Source organism: Fonsecaea multimorphosa (assembly GCF_000836435.1).
Source record: "Fonsecaea multimorphosa CBS 102226 unplaced genomic scaffold supercont1.4, whole genome shotgun sequence".
NCBI classification, from domain to species: domain Eukaryota; kingdom Fungi; phylum Ascomycota; class Eurotiomycetes; order Chaetothyriales; family Herpotrichiellaceae; genus Fonsecaea; species Fonsecaea multimorphosa.
The window spans coordinates 657,020-676,103 of NW_015971638.1; the positions used below are offsets into that span (position 1 = coordinate 657,020).

General features: G+C 52.4%; 6 protein-coding genes across 6 annotated transcripts; 1 reads left to right on the forward strand and 5 right to left on the reverse strand.

Moving 5' to 3' along the window:
* Positions 1 to 378: 378 nt before the first annotated feature.
* On the reverse strand, positions 379 to 2,202 carry Z520_02882 (uncharacterized protein; the record flags this gene model as incomplete). Its single annotated transcript, XM_016773395.1, has 1 exon — positions 379 to 2,202. The coding sequence occupies one exon, from the start codon at positions 2,200 to 2,202 to the stop codon at positions 379 to 381; it is 1,824 nt and encodes a 607-aa protein (XP_016635452.1).
* Positions 2,203 to 3,462: 1,260 nt separating this feature from the next.
* Z520_02883 (uncharacterized protein) lies at positions 3,463 to 5,356 on the reverse strand (the record flags this gene model as incomplete). Its single annotated transcript, XM_016773396.1, has 4 exons — positions 3,463 to 3,606; positions 3,676 to 4,130; positions 4,191 to 5,088; positions 5,147 to 5,356. The coding sequence occupies 4 exons, from the start codon at positions 5,354 to 5,356 to the stop codon at positions 3,463 to 3,465; spliced, it is 1,707 nt and encodes a 568-aa protein (XP_016635453.1).
* A 613-nt stretch (positions 5,357 to 5,969) lies between these two features.
* On the forward strand, positions 5,970 to 8,229 carry Z520_02884 (uncharacterized protein; the record flags this gene model as incomplete). The annotated part of the gene is made up of 4 exons (XM_016773397.1): positions 5,970 to 6,142; positions 6,192 to 6,929; positions 6,983 to 7,266; positions 7,343 to 8,229. The coding sequence occupies 4 exons, from the start codon at positions 5,970 to 5,972 to the stop codon at positions 8,227 to 8,229; spliced, it is 2,082 nt and encodes a 693-aa protein (XP_016635454.1).
* Positions 8,230 to 8,419: 190 nt separating this feature from the next.
* On the reverse strand, positions 8,420 to 10,300 carry Z520_02885 (uncharacterized protein; the record flags this gene model as incomplete). The annotated part of the gene is made up of 1 exon (XM_016773398.1): positions 8,420 to 10,300. The coding sequence occupies one exon, from the start codon at positions 10,298 to 10,300 to the stop codon at positions 8,420 to 8,422; it is 1,881 nt and encodes a 626-aa protein (XP_016635455.1).
* A 916-nt stretch (positions 10,301 to 11,216) lies between these two features.
* On the reverse strand, positions 11,217 to 15,236 carry Z520_02886 (uncharacterized protein; the record flags this gene model as incomplete). Its single annotated transcript, XM_016773399.1, has 1 exon — positions 11,217 to 15,236. The coding sequence occupies one exon, from the start codon at positions 15,234 to 15,236 to the stop codon at positions 11,217 to 11,219; it is 4,020 nt and encodes a 1,339-aa protein (XP_016635456.1).
* Positions 15,237 to 16,283: 1,047 nt separating this feature from the next.
* Positions 16,284 to 18,486, reverse strand: Z520_02887 (uncharacterized protein; the record flags this gene model as incomplete). The annotated part of the gene is made up of 3 exons (XM_016773400.1): positions 16,284 to 16,550; positions 16,598 to 18,355; positions 18,475 to 18,486. 3 exons carry the CDS (start codon positions 18,484 to 18,486, stop codon positions 16,284 to 16,286), a joined length of 2,037 nt encoding a protein of 678 aa, XP_016635457.1.
* Positions 18,487 to 19,084: the final 598 nt, after the last annotated feature.

Genomic DNA, 19,084 nt, shown 5'->3' on the forward strand with positions numbered 1-19,084 from the left:
GCTTGAACGCTCGATGTACCCGCTAAATGATCATCAAATCTCAATATCTCTTCCCAACAAGAGAGTCAACACCGAACAACCAATAAGCAAAAACCCCATCTCTCATCAATGTCAGATACTCTGTGGTAGTGCCGCAAATTGCGCCTGGCGCACATCTCCAGCTCCGCAGACCGGGGAACTTGTTGTCTTTCATCTCGGCGCCTTCCGTCGTGGTTCTGTCGACCGGGAGATTTCGTTGAGCATCGGGTCCGCTGCATCGTCTGGTCCTCCGTCAAATATGTCCTCCAACACCAGGATATGTCATGGGCGACTCGAGTACGGGTCACGCCAGGCGCTTCTAGATCCCTGCGGATGCTTCGAAATCTTTGTAGGGCTTTCTCACCATTTATAGAGTGCCGGTTCCTGTTCGTCCCTCCGTTTGGACCACCTTTTGCCTTCCCGCCGGTGAGACCGTCCAAGTCGCGCATTTTCGATCCTCTCTTGGTTGCGCGCCCTCCCAGCCAAGTACTCGGGATCAGAGATGGCTTCCTCATGTAAGAATTGCCACTCGAGGGCATAATTCATGCATTCCTCCGCCCATATTGGACCTGGAGACGAGAAGCCACAGTTTTCTTGTAGCATAGTGACGATTTCGGTCCTCTTGGTTTCGGTCGATAGGGTTTGTGGCTTGGTCTTGATTTCGGTCTTCTTGGTATTGGTCGATAACGTTTGTAGCACATTGGTGACCTCGCTAATCTTGGCATCGGTCGATTGTTTTTGCAGCTTGGTGGTGATCTCGGTCTTCTTGGTATGGATCGATAGTGCTTGTCGCTTGGTGGTGATCTCGGTTGTCTTGGTATGGATCGATAGCGAGTGTAGCTTGGTGGTGATCTCGCTCATCTCGGGATCTAAGGATAGTGTTTGTAGCTTGGTGGTGATCTTGGTTATCTCGGCATCTATGGACATTGATTTTGGGCGTTGTTGCTTCCTAAAGTGTTGTCCCGTGGCTCTGAGTAACTCTGCCGAAAGAGGCAGCCGACCAGTCTCATTGTAAAATTCCCGCAAGGCGACAACCATATTCATCCTCTCCAAAATCCCCATGCCTCTGATGGACATATAACCGGCAGCAAGATCTCCGATGAGCAATCTTTCATATAGTTCCCAGCATTCCTGGTCGAGAAGAGCGCGCACAATCTCTGAGTCCACAATGACCTCGTCGTTTTTGTCAGTGCCGTTGAGCAAGGGTGTTAAGCGGAGACTCTTTGCCCGTGCATAACCCCCCTTGCCCGAGGTGTTTAACTGCGGCATGCCTCTGAAGGCGAAATGTTCCCAAGATAAGCCCAACTCGTTCCATTTCTCATTTCCGAAGAAGTACGGCTCCTTCTGCATGAGCTTGCACAGCTCCAGGTGGCCAAATCGGGCGACTTCCATTCTCCGCAGAGTGTACCATACATGCACCAGCTCGTGCATCAGAGTTATGGCTAAACTGACTGTCATCACGTTCTTGACCTCATCTGCGAATGAGTAATAGTGGACGTGGGTAAAGAATGTGGTGAATTTGTTATTGAGCTGCACAGCGGTGGTTGTCATTCGTGGAGTGCAATTTTTTGGATGTGTCCCGAAGTGGGTTGACGCATATGTATCCGCGTGACGGTCATGATTATTATCATGATAGCCGGTGAAGAACTGCATGTTGGTGAGATTGTCCATCATAGCTGGGAACGATTCAGACCCAAGCTCCAATTCCGTAAAACGATCATATTTTAGGATCCGACCCTCCAATTCAAACTCGCCAAAGACTAGAATGTTGAAAAATTCAGATGTATATTTGCAGAACCGTGTCGCTAGCACAAGCGCAGGCCGGATTCGGCCGTAAAATTCGTCGTCGATGGTATATCGGGGATCGAGCCAGGTTTCGAGGGGTTTTTCAAGCCCGCGGATGGCGTCTAACCGGCTAAAGTTGGACTTTTTGAAGATTGGGGAAATGTGGCCGTCCGGATGTGGAGGTTGAGGCGTTTTGCACATCTTTTCGTGTCTTGCAGAAAATACCTGTTTCCAGGCACTTCGGCCTGGGTTCGGGAAGAACTTTCGAACCTGAAACTTATCATCCGTGTCTGTGACAGACGCTGGAGTGACGCAGGGAGGCGCTGGCGGCGACTGGTCGGAGGGTTCGAGAGGTCTCGTGAGACCCCGGTTGTTCTTGTTCGAGTGCACGGAGACCATTGTACTATGGCACAAGATTCGACGAGAGACAGCGTCGAATATTGAAGGCTGGTGTTGCCGTGGAAAGAGAGATGTCGAGCGAAGTAGATATGATATCCGAAAAGGAGGCTCAAGAGGACTATCGTCTCAAATACTGTAAAGATCGGGATTTCGATCAGGTGAGCGGCCGCCGTTTGATTCATTGCGTGACTGTGCCGCGTAACTATCCATGGAGATGGCTTTCAAAAGTGGTGACTCTTCGTGACGAGGTTAAATGCCAGCAGGGTGAAAATACATATATATTTTGTCACGCACGCACCACAAAGAGAACATCATGACCTTGTTCCAGCGGCATGTGATCGAAGAGTTCTCGGTGCTTGTGGACAACATGTCTTGGTCGGATATCCAAGGTTTACCAGGTCCTTGGGTCTCTCGGATGGCCCACTCGATGTTGACGCAACAAGTTCCTATGGCAGATCATGGGGTCGGCAAAACCAAGGCCCGTGGGTCCATGATAAGACCCAGACTGGCCTTGAACTTTGGCAGTCGGCTCAGCAGGTTCGCAGGGAGACCTGTCTGGCGGATCACTCTGTGTCCCATCTTCGAAGCGTGGTCTCAGCAGCGTTGCAGGATTCTGTCGGTATAATGGCGTGTGACGCGCAATGAGGCACCATCTATGGGATCCTGAGCTGCGGTTAGCGGAAGTCGTCATGTTGAGCCCACGATTAAGGCTTGTCGCACTGTGGCGTGACTGAGTTGAGGGATGAAGATTTATTTATTCGACGGAAAGATAATGACAGTCTAGGCTCGCCGGAGAGAGCGGAAGTTGACAACGAGCAACAGAGATCGTCCAAAGTAAAGTTAGGACCCTGTGGAATGGGTAAGCATGGATGGACTGCTTGTTGAAGTGAGAAGAGTCTCGGATGGCACACATTTTCTCTCCATCAGGAAAATAGACTTTGTGACAAGACGACCAAGACCTCGGAGCAAGTGCCCGGCCAGATCGGTTGCAATTGGCCACCATGAAACATATCGAACGGTTCGAAGAGCATAAAATGGTGTGGTCGAATGTGAAGAGGCGCAGAGCGATGTCCCAGATATTTATGGTCTGTGCAGGTTCCAGCAGCAAACAATTCACTAGCGCTCAAAGTTTGTGATTTCCTTTGGACAACCCAACCTTAATTCGACAATGAAAGGTTACTTATGTCCCTCAACCATAGTAAGATGAATTTCAACTGCGAGTTAACAGGACATCATTCTCTTCTTCGCCACCGGATCATATCATAAAGGCTGCCCGCTGTCGTTGCTCGTCGGTTCGGTTCCGACTTCGTCGCCCTTTCGAGGTGCGGGTTTCGCTCGGATATCTTTCCATTCAACACCAAATGCAAGCACAAATGCCAGGATGGCCGACGCCAGCGAAGCATACTATTTGATTTTCGTTAGCTCAAATGTTGCTTACGGAGGCGCCTTTATGGTGCGGTTTGTAAAACTTACAAACGTGTTCGTAATTGCTTTGTTGTATGCCCAAAGGACAAGCTCGAGCTTCTCAGGGAACGAATTTAACGTCGTCTTACGAGCGTGACCCGATCCGGCATTCAGTAGTTGCTGAACTTGGTTACTGTTGAGGCCCGCGTGCTGCTTGAGTGACTTGACGAGCTGATTCTGAAAAATCGCCAGGGCAATGCTTTGAAACACCGAAGCACCGAAGTATTGGAAGAATGCCACTGTCGAGATGCCGACGGGTATCTGTTGAGGTTTCGACGCCAGAGAGGCTTGGACCGCAAGAAGTGGGCCCTGAAAAGATACTCCACTAATGCCCTGGAAGACGAGGTATGTGATCCACTTTGCGTGAGGTGTCGAAGAAGTGAGAGTCGTATAGAGACCTGAGGCAATTGCCATGAGGCCGATACCGATGAAGAACCAAGGGTTATAGTAGCCGGTACGATTGACTTGACATGAATTAGATCTTGTGGCCTAGCCAGAACCCGGGGATCTAGGGACGAACTCACTTATTAACCCTGAAAGCGTAGCGGCAACAATTTGAGAACAAACCATTGGAAGTGTCATGACACCGCTATGGAGCGGACTGGCTCCCTTGACCACTTGAAACCACTCCGGCATATAGTAGATGTTGATGATGTACGCACCAAACATGAAGGCGCTGAAAAGACAACTGAGCAAGATTGAGCGCTGAAAAACGATGGAGAAAGGGATCATGGCGTTATCGCCTTTCCAGTGCTCCCAGACAAGGAAGAGCGCAGCAGAACCAGCGAAGCCGCATAGGAGCCCGATCACCGTGGCCGACTTCCAAGGATACTGGTGGCCTCCCCACTGTAGTGCCAGAAGAGCCATGACGATGGTCGGGATGAACATTGCGCACCCAATGACATCGATGTTTAGTATCCTCTCGCGCAGAGGCGCTTTATCGGACGTGCGTATGGGAGGCTTGAAGAAGAGAGCCAACGCTATCAGGGTTACCGCCCCAATAGGTAGATTGATGTAGAAGCACCATCTCCACGATACCTTCGTTGTCAAAGCTCCTCCAATAATGGGACCTGTTATTGTGCCAACCCCGAATAGGGAAGAGATGGCGGCAGTGTAGACCGCACGCTTGGAGAGTGGAGTGACAATGGCGAGGATGGACAAACAGCCAGAGAAGATCCCTGCTCCCCCAGTCCCCGCGACAGCGCGGCCGAGGATGAACATGTTGGAGCTAGCAGCTGCACCGCAGAGTAGTGAGCCCAGAAGGAAAATGCCGACGAAGACGAAGAAGGTCCATTTGAGGGAAAAGTTGGCATAGAGCTTTCCAGATAGAGGCTGCAACGAGCAGAGGCACAGAGGGTAAGCAGCTCCGTACCAGCCAATGGCCGTGGTAGCATTGAACTGCACTGTGATGGCCGGGATAGCCTGCGCAGTAGTATTAGGAGTGAGAGAAATGGCAGATTTAGGGAAGAGTACAACGTACCGTAGATATCACTGCAACATCCAGGGCAAACAAGTAGATGGCAAGACCAAGACCGCCGAGAACGAGGTACAGCCTTGAGCCAGTCAGGTGGTGAGCAGTCTCTGACTGTGTGGCCTTGATGGCGTCCTGGGTGCTTGAGATGGCGTCAACATTGTCCGCGACTGGGATTGACACCTCAGTGGCATGCTCTGATTTCTCTGGCGGGAGCATGTCGTCGGCTGAGTAGCTGCTCGTTTGATAGTGAAGAGGACTTGGAAGGGACCACAGTCATGGGTGTAGGATCAAGGGAACCCTCGCCGGCGGTTGATGATTTGGCACCACTTCTAGAGGAGTAAAAATGAGAGTTCGTGGATTAGATATAGGAGGATTGCAGCGTCCCTGGTTGAGGCCATCTCGAGCACCGTACAGGCAGCAATCTCGATTAGAAACGATGTTATTATTAATTCCAGGGACGGAAGAGATAGACCGCGCCATCTCCTTTTCAGATGTCAACATGATGAGAACAGATTAGACGTCGCAGCAACAAGGGATCAAACTGCAACACGGACAAGGGAAGATGATGAACCGCGTGAGAAGGTGAAGTGAGGATTCAATGCCCAAGACGGACAAGAGACGGCGACGGACAGAAAAGAGTCCGTTCGCCATCATCCTGTGATTGGTTGTACAAGGAACAACCTTTGTCACGTGATACCCCACCACCCCTAATTCCCCAATGAGCGGAGATAGTCGAGTCCGTTCCCGCTCCTTCAACCGTCCATAGTATTTATCCCTCGATCTCTTGATATTCCCGTTCCCGTTCGCCTCATAAGGGACCAGAACGGCAATGAATCAAGTCGGCATCTCTCGAGCAAAACGCAAAGCCTGTGTTCGATGCGCCAAGGCCAAGGCGAAGTGTTCCTTCAACGGTGGGCTGGATGTTTGCGACCGATGTCAGAGGTTGAGGCGGGACTGTCTTCATGAAGAAACCCCTCGACGCCAGAAGGAGAAGCAATCCACGTATGTCAGTCCGCACATTGCCCGACACATACATCTGACCAAGCAACAGGAGGATCAAGGCACTCGAAGAAAAGGTCAACAGTCTCCTCACACTGCTCACCCCGGACAAGAATGTCGTTGGAAACACGAATGCTACCATCATAACAACCACGCCAGCAGCGACAGAGGAACAGAGCAGTGACAATGTGTCGTCCGCCTCGGTCGCAAATGTGCAGAGCACCCAGAATTCGGCTCCATCGACCGTGGACGAGAGCAGAGAGTTCGATGCGATCGATAGCGGCATCCTGACAATGGCTACCGCCGATATCCTCCTCGAGACTTATAAGCAGGTTCACACGAAATTCTTCCCTTTTGTCGTCGTTGATCCAGGGACCGATGCTGCGACTCTGCGCAGAGACAAACCGGCCCTCTTCTTGGCCGTAGTGACGGCGTGTCTGGAAGCAGACCACACCATTCAAAGGAGGCTGGGGTCCGAATTGAAGAGGATCATCTCTGAACGAGTGGTGATCAGGAACGAGAGGAGCATCGAACTCTTACAAGCGCTGCTTGTGCACCTAAGCTGGATTCATTACCACTTCCACCCCCGGACCAACCAGTCCTATATGCTTCTCCAAATCGCCATCGCCCTTGTCATGGACCTTGACCTGGACCGGTGCCCCGCGCACCGTGACCAGAGAGTGGGCAGTAACCTCTGCAGGCTGAATGCCGAGGGCAACTTGCCGACACAGTGCCAGAGAACCACAGCTGAAACCCGCGCCCTTCTGGGCTGCTTCTACCTTTGTTCTTCGTGAGTTGCAACTTCTCCACACCCCAGCTGACCCTGATCTCACGCAAGTCAAGGATGGCCATGGCCCGCAAAGAGCTGCTCATGAGGCATACGAGCTGGATCGAACACTGTTGCCACGTTCTGTCAGCCGAGCAGGAGTACCCCACCGACGTGTATGCAACGGCCTTTGTCAATGCCAAATACCTAGCGCAACGGATCGGCGAGAGGTTCTCGTACGGCGACCACGCCTCGATTCGATACCAGAGCGACGCGGTGGTCCAGATGTCCCTGAACGGCTTCAAGAAAGAAACTGCCGACCTGGAAGCAAGTCCCGGCTTCTCTTCCGCGCAGGAAAATTGTGAGTAAACCCAGATTTTCCACCGTGTCCACCCATAAATTTTACTAACAACGGGTGTTTTCCTTTGATCGAAAAGACGTCCTCATGGCAGAACTAAAAGTCCTCTCCATCACAATGCACGAGGTGGCGCTCTATCGCGACCTCACCACGACGGCTCCTTCCTCGACCAACATCGCGTCACAACTGTGGGAACTATTGACCTCGACGCGCGGCTTTTTGGAGTATTTCCTGAGCGTGCCCAAGGACGCGCTTCGACACCTCCCCGCGGCGTTTTTCAGCTTTGCGGCCTACGCGCTGATCGTGCTGTCGACGGTGTCGCGCCTGCCCTCGACAAGCGGCTGGGACGGCGCCATGGCGCGCCGCGAGGCCGACGCGGTGGAGATGGCCCGGCGCGTCAAGGTCAAGTTCGGCGACGAACTCACCCGCACGGGCGCCCACGACAGCTTGACTCCGGACCAGAAGGACGTGTGGGCGCTGTTCACGCGCGGCATGCGCGGCCTGATGGCCTGGCACGAGCGGTGCGAGAAGGAGAGCGAAAGACCGCCGGCGGCGGTAGCCACCACGACGATGGGGGGAGAAGAAGAAACCGACTACGAGCTCCTCATCAGCGAGTCCGGTGCCCAGCCCCTGACCGCGAGATGCGCCATGGCCGATGTGATGACGCCTTTCCACACCATGCGGCTCCGCAAGCCCACTGTCCATGCTCAGCCGCACGCCGGGGACTCGCTGCCGGAAGGTCCCCAGCACCAGCAGCAGCAGCAGCACCCGAACGCCGACTCTGGTGGAAATGCGTTTGTCCGTGGTAGTGGTGGTGATGCACAGCAGCCCACAGACATGGTCGACGGCTTCTGGGACGACGAGGTGTGGCAGTCCATCATGGACGAGTTTTCCATGTTTCCCACCACGACGGCAGGCTTGCCCGCCGGACCAAGCGTGCAGCATCAGGTGGAGAGACTCCGGTAGTCTAGCTTCCCAGTACTGTAGGGTGGCAGTAAACGACAAGATAGTCAGTACCCTGTCTAGACTACTCGGTACTGGGGCACCTGATATCTCGGCAGCGCTGAGCGGTCGGACCGCTGTATCAACACAAAAGATGTAAAATTAATAAACCTACACAAAGAATATCTGGTCTGTGGCGACCCATCATCCCTCATCATAGAGGGACGATCCTATAAGCTCCCCCACGCTCCGAGGCCTCGGCAACAGTATACCTCACCACTCGCTCTCCTGCCACTTTCACGATATCATCAGCTAAGCCGCTCCGGGGGTGTGCCGGGGCGAAAGCAGGAGCCTGGAAGGCGTTGGCCACCTCGATTGGGTTCAGCGTCACCTTCCGTCCCAGCTCCCAGAATCCCCAGTATGACGGCAGGACCAACAGGACACAAACGAGTGTAGATGCGAGGGCACCAAACATCCAACCATATTTTGTCTGGTAATAGACCTCGGGTCTACGCTCACTCGCTGGGACGAAAACTCGGCTCGAATTCGAGTATGCATCCCAATCCGCATCGGGATTATCCAAGAAAGTTGGGCGGTTATATAGATCTTGTGCCGTGAGGAAGGTCAGTGTGTTCAGTCCAACCATGATGTCTGTCATTGGATCAACAAATATGAGAGGGCATCCGTCAGTACCGTATTCGTATTCTTCCGTGCCGGAAAGTTGCCCAGTGGTGGAGAGGTAATAGGAGGAACCTTTGTCATTGCTTGTTGTGTTTAACGTCGCGGTGCTTTTGTAGCGATCTGACAATGCGCGAGCGATACCGCCAGTGCGAGTCAACGCCCCACTCGTAGGCCTCCAGGCGGTAGCTTCTGCAATCCAATGCTCGAAGTCAAATCCGGGGATTTGGCCTTTGTGGTCGTCAAAGTCGCCGGTGGCAGGGTCCAGGGTTCCATCAATCGGGTCAACGCTACCAAAATAAACAGTTGTCTGTGAGTTCGTGTCGTTGGGTGAGGTCGTGGTACCATTGGCGAACTCCAGGTAGAGGGGGTATTTTAACATCGCCTCTCTCAGCTCGCATTGCTTTGTCCATATCTTCAAAGGACATTTCTGCGTCGCTGGAGCGTCAGAGTCCACGTCGTTGTATGTCAAGTTGAGGCCGATCCAAGTATAATTCTTCGCCGCCGTTGGAAACGTGGTGTTGAAACTGACACTGAAGAGGATGGTCTCGACATTAGCATGAGTCTTGTTAGGCCCAACGTGTGCCGCAGCTTCGCCGACCGGATCCACACTTCGCATTTGAGCATGATGGTTGGTACAATTAGCGATATACCCGGGGGCAAGGACGGTGAGGTTGCAAATGCCCTGACACTCAGTGAATCCATTAGGTTGGTAGGGCTGGCCATAGGCAGAGCTATCCCAATTCATAACATCACTGGTAAACGCAAAGGTCAAGACGCTTGTGTCATTAGCGGCCTCATTCAGCTTGGCGGTAAATGGAAGCTGTGGCGTGGGAAAAGTGGTGATGTTGACGTCGCGGTTAGGTCCCAGTCTGACGTACGTGCTGGTGGAGCGTTGGAAGAGGATGCCGTCGATGATTGTAATCTTCGTGACGATGGCTGCAAGGGCAGCGATGTTGAAATACTTGACGTTCAACACCACGGAAGCAATACTGCTACCAAAGGCCCAAGTATTATGCAGATCCGCGATTGTCGCGCCTTTCATTGCTCTCCTCCACCACGACACGGCAATGCCCTGTGCCACGGCGATGGCGATACAGATGCTAGTACCGCTGTTGCACACGGACAAGATGACGTTGGGGGGCATCTTCTGCGGCCATGACGAGACGGGTCTGTCATTTGTTACTTTCAAAATAATAATCGCAACGGTCGAGAAGACGACAACCATCAAGAGACATCCGAACCCGACCCAGGGAAACCGCTTCCAGAATCCCGGTTGCCATTGCTCTTGGGGCGCAAAATTTGGATCCGACACAGGTCCGTCGCGGCTGCTCAACGAAGGATTGACCTCGACGACGGAGATTCCAATGGGAGATGACTCGGTCTTGTTGTCGATCGGAGACATGGAAGACGACATGCTGCCTCAATGACCTAGGTCCTGGTCCAGTTGACTGTATGGATTGTGTGCAAAAGAAGCTTTGACAAGCGAGCTGGGCGAGTCTCCATGGTTTGATATGTGAAAGGCGAGGCGACTCGATGTCCTCCTGATTCGGTCCACTGACTCCTTTCCATTTCTTGCCAGACAGCCTTCGTCCAACCTGGCTTCCTCAAGCGGCATTGCAGGGCCAAACATAGACTGCGGCATGTGTGTTGTGGCCAGACTGATTAAGCAGACTGCCAATCACCATTGTTGGCAGTGAGGAGGCGCTCAGTTTGGCAGCTGTGAGTCGGCAAGGAGTGGGTGGAGCGACCCAAATAGTCCGGTCTCGACGATTCTAGGGGCTCTGATGGCGTGAGAGCGTGCGAGCGGACGAGCGGCTTTCCACCGGTGGCTGCCACGATGTCCGGATAGCGAGGATACAGAAGGACAATATGTGCAGGTGGTGTACGAGGTACATGAAAAGGAGAGACCATCAGGGCTAGTGAGGCTCACAAAGGCCATGGGCATCCAGTGGCACTTTATGCTTCAGCTGAGTCTCAGCCACATCAACACCAACACTCCACATTCAGACTCGTTCCGACGCGTTCAGAAGCGAGACTCGTGGCTTCAACTGGCGCCCCATGGTGCTACTGAATGATAGAGCAGCCACACACGCCGGTTGCAATTTCGTCGACGCCAAGACCCACAGACGGTTTCGGCATCGCCGGCCGGATTGGCGCGTATCGCTCGTACATACAAGGAGTGTACTAGGTATCATGTACTCGTACGGTCTATGTGCCTAGGTAGGTAGTCTTCCAACTTCCAAGACGATACTGACATCTACGACTAGGTATTCGTATTGACTTGTCCAGCATCCTCCTCCAAAAAGGAAATGACCTCGTCCCATCACTATCTATCTATCCTGCCCGTTGAACTCCACCAAATGTCGAACAATGTCGATAATCCCACCCTTGTCCCCTACGTCGTCACCCGCGACGTGGCGAGGAGAATCGATTCTCCTCCTCAGCTCATCATCCAACAGTGCCCGTAACCGCGAAGCCAGAACACCGATCCTGGCCCACCCCTTCAGCTTCATCCACCCATCCACAACAACTCCTCGCCCCAGTATATCGACCTCGATGGGCCCGCCAAACAGCAGCAACCCGTATGCGTTCAACGGCGTCAAATCCCGGATGAACGTCTTGCTCGTCTCCATCTTGGTGAAGTAACTCACAAAGCTTGCGTTGCCAGAGAACCCTTGGGCGTCGAATAGAACACTGCTCGGGTGCACAAACACCCTTCCATTTTCCTCGTTGAAGTACTTGATTGTTTTGGCGTCCGGGTCAAGTTCCTTTGCCCCGCTCATAGATGCGATGTATTTCTTGTCGGGCATTTGGATGCGTGCAATTTGGGGGCTTAGTGCCCCCGCGATTATGGCCCGCAGGAGCATGATGTTGCTTTTCTGTCGGTTGTAGGCGGATGAGTCACGGTTGTAATTGGCAGGCAACAGCCCAGTCTCTATCAAGGAGTCGAGAAGCTGCTGTCGAGTTGAGTCGATGTCGCGGAGAGTCTGGGGAGACAAGAATTTCGATGAACACCAATTCTGCACATCCCGGTACCGCGACGTCGCAGACAGCTCCTTCCACATCTCGAATGCTCGGTAGTCGACGATAAGGTCACCGTCCGAGGCGGTCATGGACAATCTCGCATCCTTCGCCTCGTCTCTTTTGTCACGCGGCGAGACAAACGGGCTCTTTGTTGCCAAGATGGCAGCAATTGTCAGACAGGATTCCGTACAGTCGAACAAGACGCCGTAGACGAGCAGCTTCGCGCAGCGGAGGTCGGCAGGTATCATTGCCAAGTAGTTCCCGAGACCGGTCAAGCGATCATTCTCCAAAGCACCCATGCGCCGCAACGTCTTGAGTGCGGTAGCGACGGCCCGACCGTCGGGGGCCGAGATGGTGCTTGCCAGAAACTCGTCCACGTTACGAGCCGAACCAGTCGCTTTAACCGAAAGACACAACTGTTCTAACGGCGTTCGGAGCATTTCTGGTGCTGGAGAGTCCGCCATGTTGGCTTCTACATTCCTCGTGAAGAGCTTGTAGCATTTCCCTGCCCGAACTCTTCCCGCTCGGCCACGGCGTTGTTTACAAGCAGCCTGAGAAGCCCAAACCTCTTCAAGACGCACGATATTTGTGACAGGGTCGTAGTTAGTCTCTTTGACTTTCCCCGAGTCGATCACCGCCACGATGTCTTCGATGGTGATTGATGTCTCGGCAACGTTCGTGGCGACAACCACCTTTCGTTTGCCTGCTGGAGGCTGTCTAAACACTAGGCGCTGCTCGGCAGGTGAGAGGGAAGCATGGAGCGGTAAGCCGTGGATTTTGGGCATTCCGGTGAATGTCCTAAGACAACGATCGATTTCCAGGGTTCCTGGCATGAAGATGAGAATCCCGCCGCTTAAGCTGCCCAGCTGCGTGTCAATTTCTCGTACGAGAGAAGCGATCAACTGGTAATTGATTCCAATTCCTAGGCTCTGGATCGCTTTACCCACGGAACGTTCATCGTCTGACTCCTGCTGCGATTCTCTTTTCTCATTTCCCACCAGCCGGACGACGTCATCCAGGTAATAGTCCTCAACCGGGTATGTACGCCCTTCGATATGAACTCTGCCGACTCTATCGCCTCCAAAGTAATCGGCGAAGGTGTCGGCATGGAGTGTGGCACTCATCAGAACAATCTTCAAACGAGGTAAGGAGGGCAGGGCTTCACGCAGCAAGGCCAAGAGAAAGTCCGTGTCCAGAGACCGTTCATGGACTTCATCAATGAAGACGTGGCTGACGTTCGCCAGAGCGGAACTAAGGCTAGAAGAGCTCTGAAGCCGGCGAAGGAGCACGCCAGTAGTTTGGAAGGTGATTTTCGTTTTTGAGGAAACCTTCGACTCTCCCCTGATGATATACCCAACTTCCTGGCCTTCATTGTCACATCGTTCTGCGCTGACACGTTCTGACAATGATAGAGCAGCAACTCTCCTGGGTTGCGTGCAGATGATGTTGACGGAAGAGCCTTGCATCCTTTCGATCGCGTTGTCCAGGATAAATTGGACCGCTTGCGTACTTTTCCCAGAGCCTGTCTCTCCTGTAAGAAGAGTCACTTGCGATCTGTCAACCACTCTCGTGATTTCCTCCTTTTTGGACCATGCGGGCAAGCGTTGCCGAGCTGAATTCATTGTCCGTTGAGTTTCCGAGCTCTGTCGCATTCTCCAAACATCTAATATTGCTTGACTGGATCGATTGTCCTTCGTGTAGACCTTTACTGTGGTCCTTGGCGGGATCGAATAATGCTGCGTTGCATTCTGCGTCGCCGCGAACATCCTGCCCACTGGGGCCGGGGTTATCTCCAAATCACTCAGTCTTCCAGGATCTTCGATGATACTTGGCATCGAGCTCTCTAGCCATTCCAACAAACTGAATATCATCGAGTCACCAAGCAGATGTCCTTGTGCATACCTGACCGCTCTCTTGGTTACACTCAGGCGAATGTAACTCGGTATTTGAGGTGCTTCAATTGAGATGACGGGTGACCTGCTTGGATAGCCGGAGATCGGACGACGAAAGTGAAACGTGGCTGAGATCTTTGAATTGGGGTCCGCCTGGATCGAGCATAAGTTGCGATCAGACCTCTGAAATCTTCGATCAAGGATGGCTTCTAATGCAGTCATTTCTTCATCCCAAACGTGCTCGTCGCTTTCCAGAGCCGCAACCAACTCGAGCTCGGATGGCACGAGTCGTGACTGGAGAGCCTCTGATGCCAGAGCCTCGTCGCCGTCGTTGTCGCGTAGGGCTTGAAGACATAGCTGACTTGGGTAACCCCCTTGACTCAATCGCTTTATCTTGGAATCTGTCCCAAGGTCGCTGCTAACAAGAGTAATCCCTGCATTGTAACCGGGGGGAAAGCTCCATGCAGGCAGGCAATCTTCAGGGACGTGAATAAGAAGCCACTCTAACACTTCTTCTCGTGTGCCGCAGTTTTCAAGGGCTTCTTGGATGTGGGAAGGTTGAAAGCCAGATCGGGACAGGTCGGACACGATGGTGTCCCCTTGCAGTTTGGAGATCTCAAGCTTGTTTTGGTTCCAGATGCTTCGAGACCTGATAATTGACTCAGTTCGGGTGCGAGCCTCCTGTCCGAGCTCAAGTCGCGGTGCTCGATCCCATGCTTTCGACGCAACATTATCAGATCTCGAACCGGGCAAATCTGGTGATTCTATCTTGGGAGGTTGCCGCGCTTCTTCTTGTTTTCGTTTCTCTAGAGCGGCCTTGATCTCCTGTCCCTTGAGCTCTGCAGCAAACGGGTCCGCATCATATTTCCATGCCCTACCATCTTTGACATCTTCTTCCTTGAGACGCTGGAAGTCGCCTTTCCAGAGATCTCGGTAGGTTGGGGGTAATGCCATCGCCAAATTTTTCATACTAGACACGCGGAATAAAGCATAGGCGGCTGCGAAATGGCGGGCCTCAAGCGCTGTTGGCTGATCTGCAAGATGGACATGACTTGGAGGTAGATGGAATGGGGGTAGTTTCGTCACAGACCCCGTCTTTGGATCTGTTTTCGATAATACAACCCATGTTCGGTGAAGCTTGTCTCCACCGCCTGCTGCAGGAACTTGACGACTCTGATACTCGGGCTTGTTCCATTTTTCGCGCTGGCAATGCTCTGATAGCAGATTGACGGGCAACTTGCCGGTCCACGAAGCGCCTCCGATGATCTTTTTCACGTCGGGGCGGGGCGGGGCTCCGTCGGATTCTTTCTGCTCCTGTTTCTTCTTGTCGTTTTTCTGCTTGGTGAAAACTATATGATCACTGTCTGGAACTGCAGGTGTTGCCTTTTTGGAAGGATTACCCTTGCCGGAGGCAGAGCCTTTTTTAGGCGCCATGCCTATCGAGCCTAGAACCTGATAGCTGCACAAAGCACCTTTATTTCTTTACTCAATAGCATGCGATGACTCGCCAGGAACTGGCTTCGACCGCCCTTACCGTCAGCACGATTTCTAGGACGTTGAACAAGCGGTGTTGACGTGCGGCGAAGCAGTTCCATAAGGAGGGTATCAGGAATCAGATCTTGATCCAGTACATTTTGCCATGATAGGTTCTCATCTTCGACCTTGCCCTACTGAAGACCAGGATCCAGGAACAGGCCCAGTTGATCGGAAGAGAATGCAGCTTCTGGCAGATGTTGTCGATGGCAAATGACGCGAAAATTAGGGATGGTCTCGGCATACCTGCCTGGAATGATTGCCCGGTGAATCTCTCATCAGGCTGTCTCTCAGCCTTGTCTAAGCAATTCCCCCCTTTTTGGTAGCCTCGCCTAGTTTGGGAAATCGCCAGCTCCCGTGTAGATACGAACGAAACGCCACGGTGCGACGGGTTAAAAGCCACGTACATATTTGTTTTGGCCGACAGCTTATTGTCATTGCATTCCTTCATGGTACATTATCTGCCCCAGAGCAAGAGTTTGTTGCCTGATGATTACTGATCCCGCTCTATCACGCCGAGCAACCCGTTGATATTTCTAACACTGTGGCCACCGCCGCCTCGCTCTCCAAAGCAGATCACAAGCTTTGACGACGACGATGATGCCCATGAGTCATTCCAATATTCCTACAGGAGACTGAGAGAAGGTTCTCCTCAGCATCCCTGTTCTCCCGGTCACTGTGCCGTGAATGCCAATTACTTTGTCATAAATTCGTGTTTCCTCGTCAGTGATTCCCCTCGAATGTTGAGAAGCCTCTATTCCCGGCAGAAGTGAAAGTTGACGAACCATCCTTGGTCTTCTTTCGACTGGATGGCGCGAGGCTCTCGCCGCTGAGAGTTGGGCGATCCGGGAGTCTCTTAGCTGTCGAAAATCTGTCTCCTGTGATGAACAAGCGCTTGCTTCCGAAGTAAGGTGTCTTAAACTATGAGTTGTTTGAATGATGATCTCCTCACATGCGAAGATAAGGAACGCTATCATAGAATGAAAGCATGGTCGATTGAAGGAAAGAATTTGGTGCGCCGGAATCTGGCAACTCGAACCCTCTCTGGACTTCGGTCTCAACGAAGGCCGATGCTCTCTTGTAGCGTTTGTCGCAGTACTTATTGAACACTGCGTTGTGATGCTTCCGTGGATCCTCGCAACATTCCAGTAGTAAATTGATCAGTGGTCTGAGTTGGCTGTACGTGTAACCGGAATAGTAAACGTGGTGAGCGGTCTAAGTGCGTCAGCAGGTGAGCACTATCCGCCCGAGCTTTGACTTACCCAAGTGCCTTTCCGGAGCATGATACGCGCGAGACAATGCGATGCCGCCGCCGTGAAACTTGGAGGACTGCCAATGAAACGTTCATCCATCATGGTCACTTCAAGGAAATACTTAGCCAGAGTCCTCGTCTCCAGGTCATAATCGTCGGCTTTGCTTATCCGGCGCAAGAAACTCATGGGGCCGGGGAAGCCAAGTTCGAATTGAAGCATGGTAAGCATAAACCGCTCGGCTTTGAGAATCTCATCCACACTGTAACCACCATCGACCATGTACACAATTTCCTGGACCGACGGACAATTGATCTCTTCATATTTTGCAGCAATGAAGATAGCCGTTGCGCCCACAAGCTGTAGTTTGCCAAGAGAGACGACCTTACACGACAGGAACCGATCAATGTAGTTGACTGTAAGAAAGAGCGTCTCTGGTAGTAGGTTGAACCGGAGGTGGACTTGGACAAGCCAGTCCATCAAGACCGAGCGCATGGACCATTGAATTTCATGCTGGTTATCCATGTAGTGGGCGTTCGGAAGCATCTTCACCTCGAGCTGTCTCATGTAATCAAAGATCTCCTCTCCATACTCGGCGACCATGCTCGTGTCGTAGCTTTCATCTTCCACCTCCTCGGGAGAACGAGTGGCTTCGACTAACTGCTTCGCTGCAGCAATTTCCTTGCGAGCCCGTTGGTTCATCTGCGGAAACAAGACGGCCGTAGCGCTGCCGGTGGTATTGTCACCCCGTGATCGGAAAGACCTGGCAGTCACATAATCTTCCTCTTCGTAGTTCTCGTCATCCTCTTCCTCCCAATACTCTTCTTGCTCGAGTCGTTGCTGGATATAGGAGTGGTGAGGACTCAGAGGAGGAATGTTATCGACAGGATTCACGAGGCTTGCCACAGGAATATGTTGTGGCTCGTTTCGCAAGGCAGTGGCGTGTGGTTCCATTGAGGGGAGAGGGTTGTTGGGGAGCGGTCGATGAGGGGGCTCCTGTGAAAATTGTTGAGCAGTGTGTTCTGCGACAGTGCTGCCGTTATCATTCACCTGTGCCTCGCTACATGGCTCGCTCGAAAGTGCAGGACCCAGGTTTACACCTTCTATGCCAGGCAAGCTAGTGTCCGAATGAAGATCCTGAGCATCTTTGACCGGCTCAGCAGGAACAACAACGGGCGCTGGAGGAGGAAGAAGGCAAAGCTGAGGCTCTATTCCAGCATTTTCTGAGTTTGAGCGTTTCTGTGTCTCCGTCGTATTCTCGTTCGTTGACTCGCTCGAGATTATTTCCGTCTCTTGAAGCACGGCAAGACGATTATCTTTAAAGATTGTGGTATGACGCTTTGTCAATGTCTTTTTCGTTGCAGCAGGCTGTGGTGCAAGCACAGTCTCTGTGGATGTGGCATTGGAAGAGGCCTTAGATGTCCCATAGGCAGTTGCTCCAGCAAGGATGGTCTTCAACCCTTTTTGCGCGGGACGCAGCAGGGCAATGGATCTTCTTTGTTCGAGGGCTGGGCCAGGTTTCACGACAGCTTGTAGACTCGGCTTGGTATGCAGTATTGAATCATCTTTGCTTGGTCTGCCTGCAACGATATTGCTCACGTCTCCAAATGCAGTTCGCTTTGCCGCAGCCTTCAGCCCTTGGACTTCGGCGAAGGTGCTTGTCAGGGCTGGACTCGATTTATTCCGATGATGGATTGTTTTGGTAACCTGGCCTTCGGGAGGAACATTCTCGTCGTTTCTGACGCGTATTGGCCGCAGTGGGCGCTGTGGCTATCAGAGAAGCATTACATTAGCTCCCGTATTCCTCACACAAGGGATTGGATTGAAGCACTGGCAGATCAAGCTGCGCATCGACAGCGTGTGACAGGCTCTATCAGAGTTTTCCTTACCTTCACGTCCATACTGAACAGTCCCAATACCTGAGATGAATTCGTGAACGAACTCAAGCTTCTCGAACTTGGAAGGACGATGGGCTCGTAACGCCTTTGGATTCTGCAGAGCGCGACGGAGTCGGGCACATTCAATCGAAGAGAGAGAATGGAAGGAACAAGGTTGTGAAAGGGAGAAGACGGTCAAGGCCAAGGGCAGGAGTATCGATGCAGAAGCTATGGCTGTGGAAAGGAGCACAGCATATGGGTTTGTCCTGGCAACAAACAAAACGACATTATTATTATTATGGGATTATGCAAGGTCGAGGAACTCGCATCGCATGTAAACACCAGCTTCGCTCGGTCATTGGACCGCGCCGCGGCTCTTGCCGCCCTTAGCCTGTCCAGTTAGCTTGGCCAACTTCTACGCTAGTCCGTTCCAAGACATATAAACACTTCACGTCCTTCTGGAAACCTGACTTCCATCCTCCTCGAGTTTAACCAACGCCACTGCTGACAAGAGAGACGATAAGGTCATTCTGCAGCACCACATAGCACATTGTAATGGATCCAGGTCTTTTCCACTTGGAATTTCTCAGGCATGTTGCGGTGAAAGATAAAAAAGCAAATT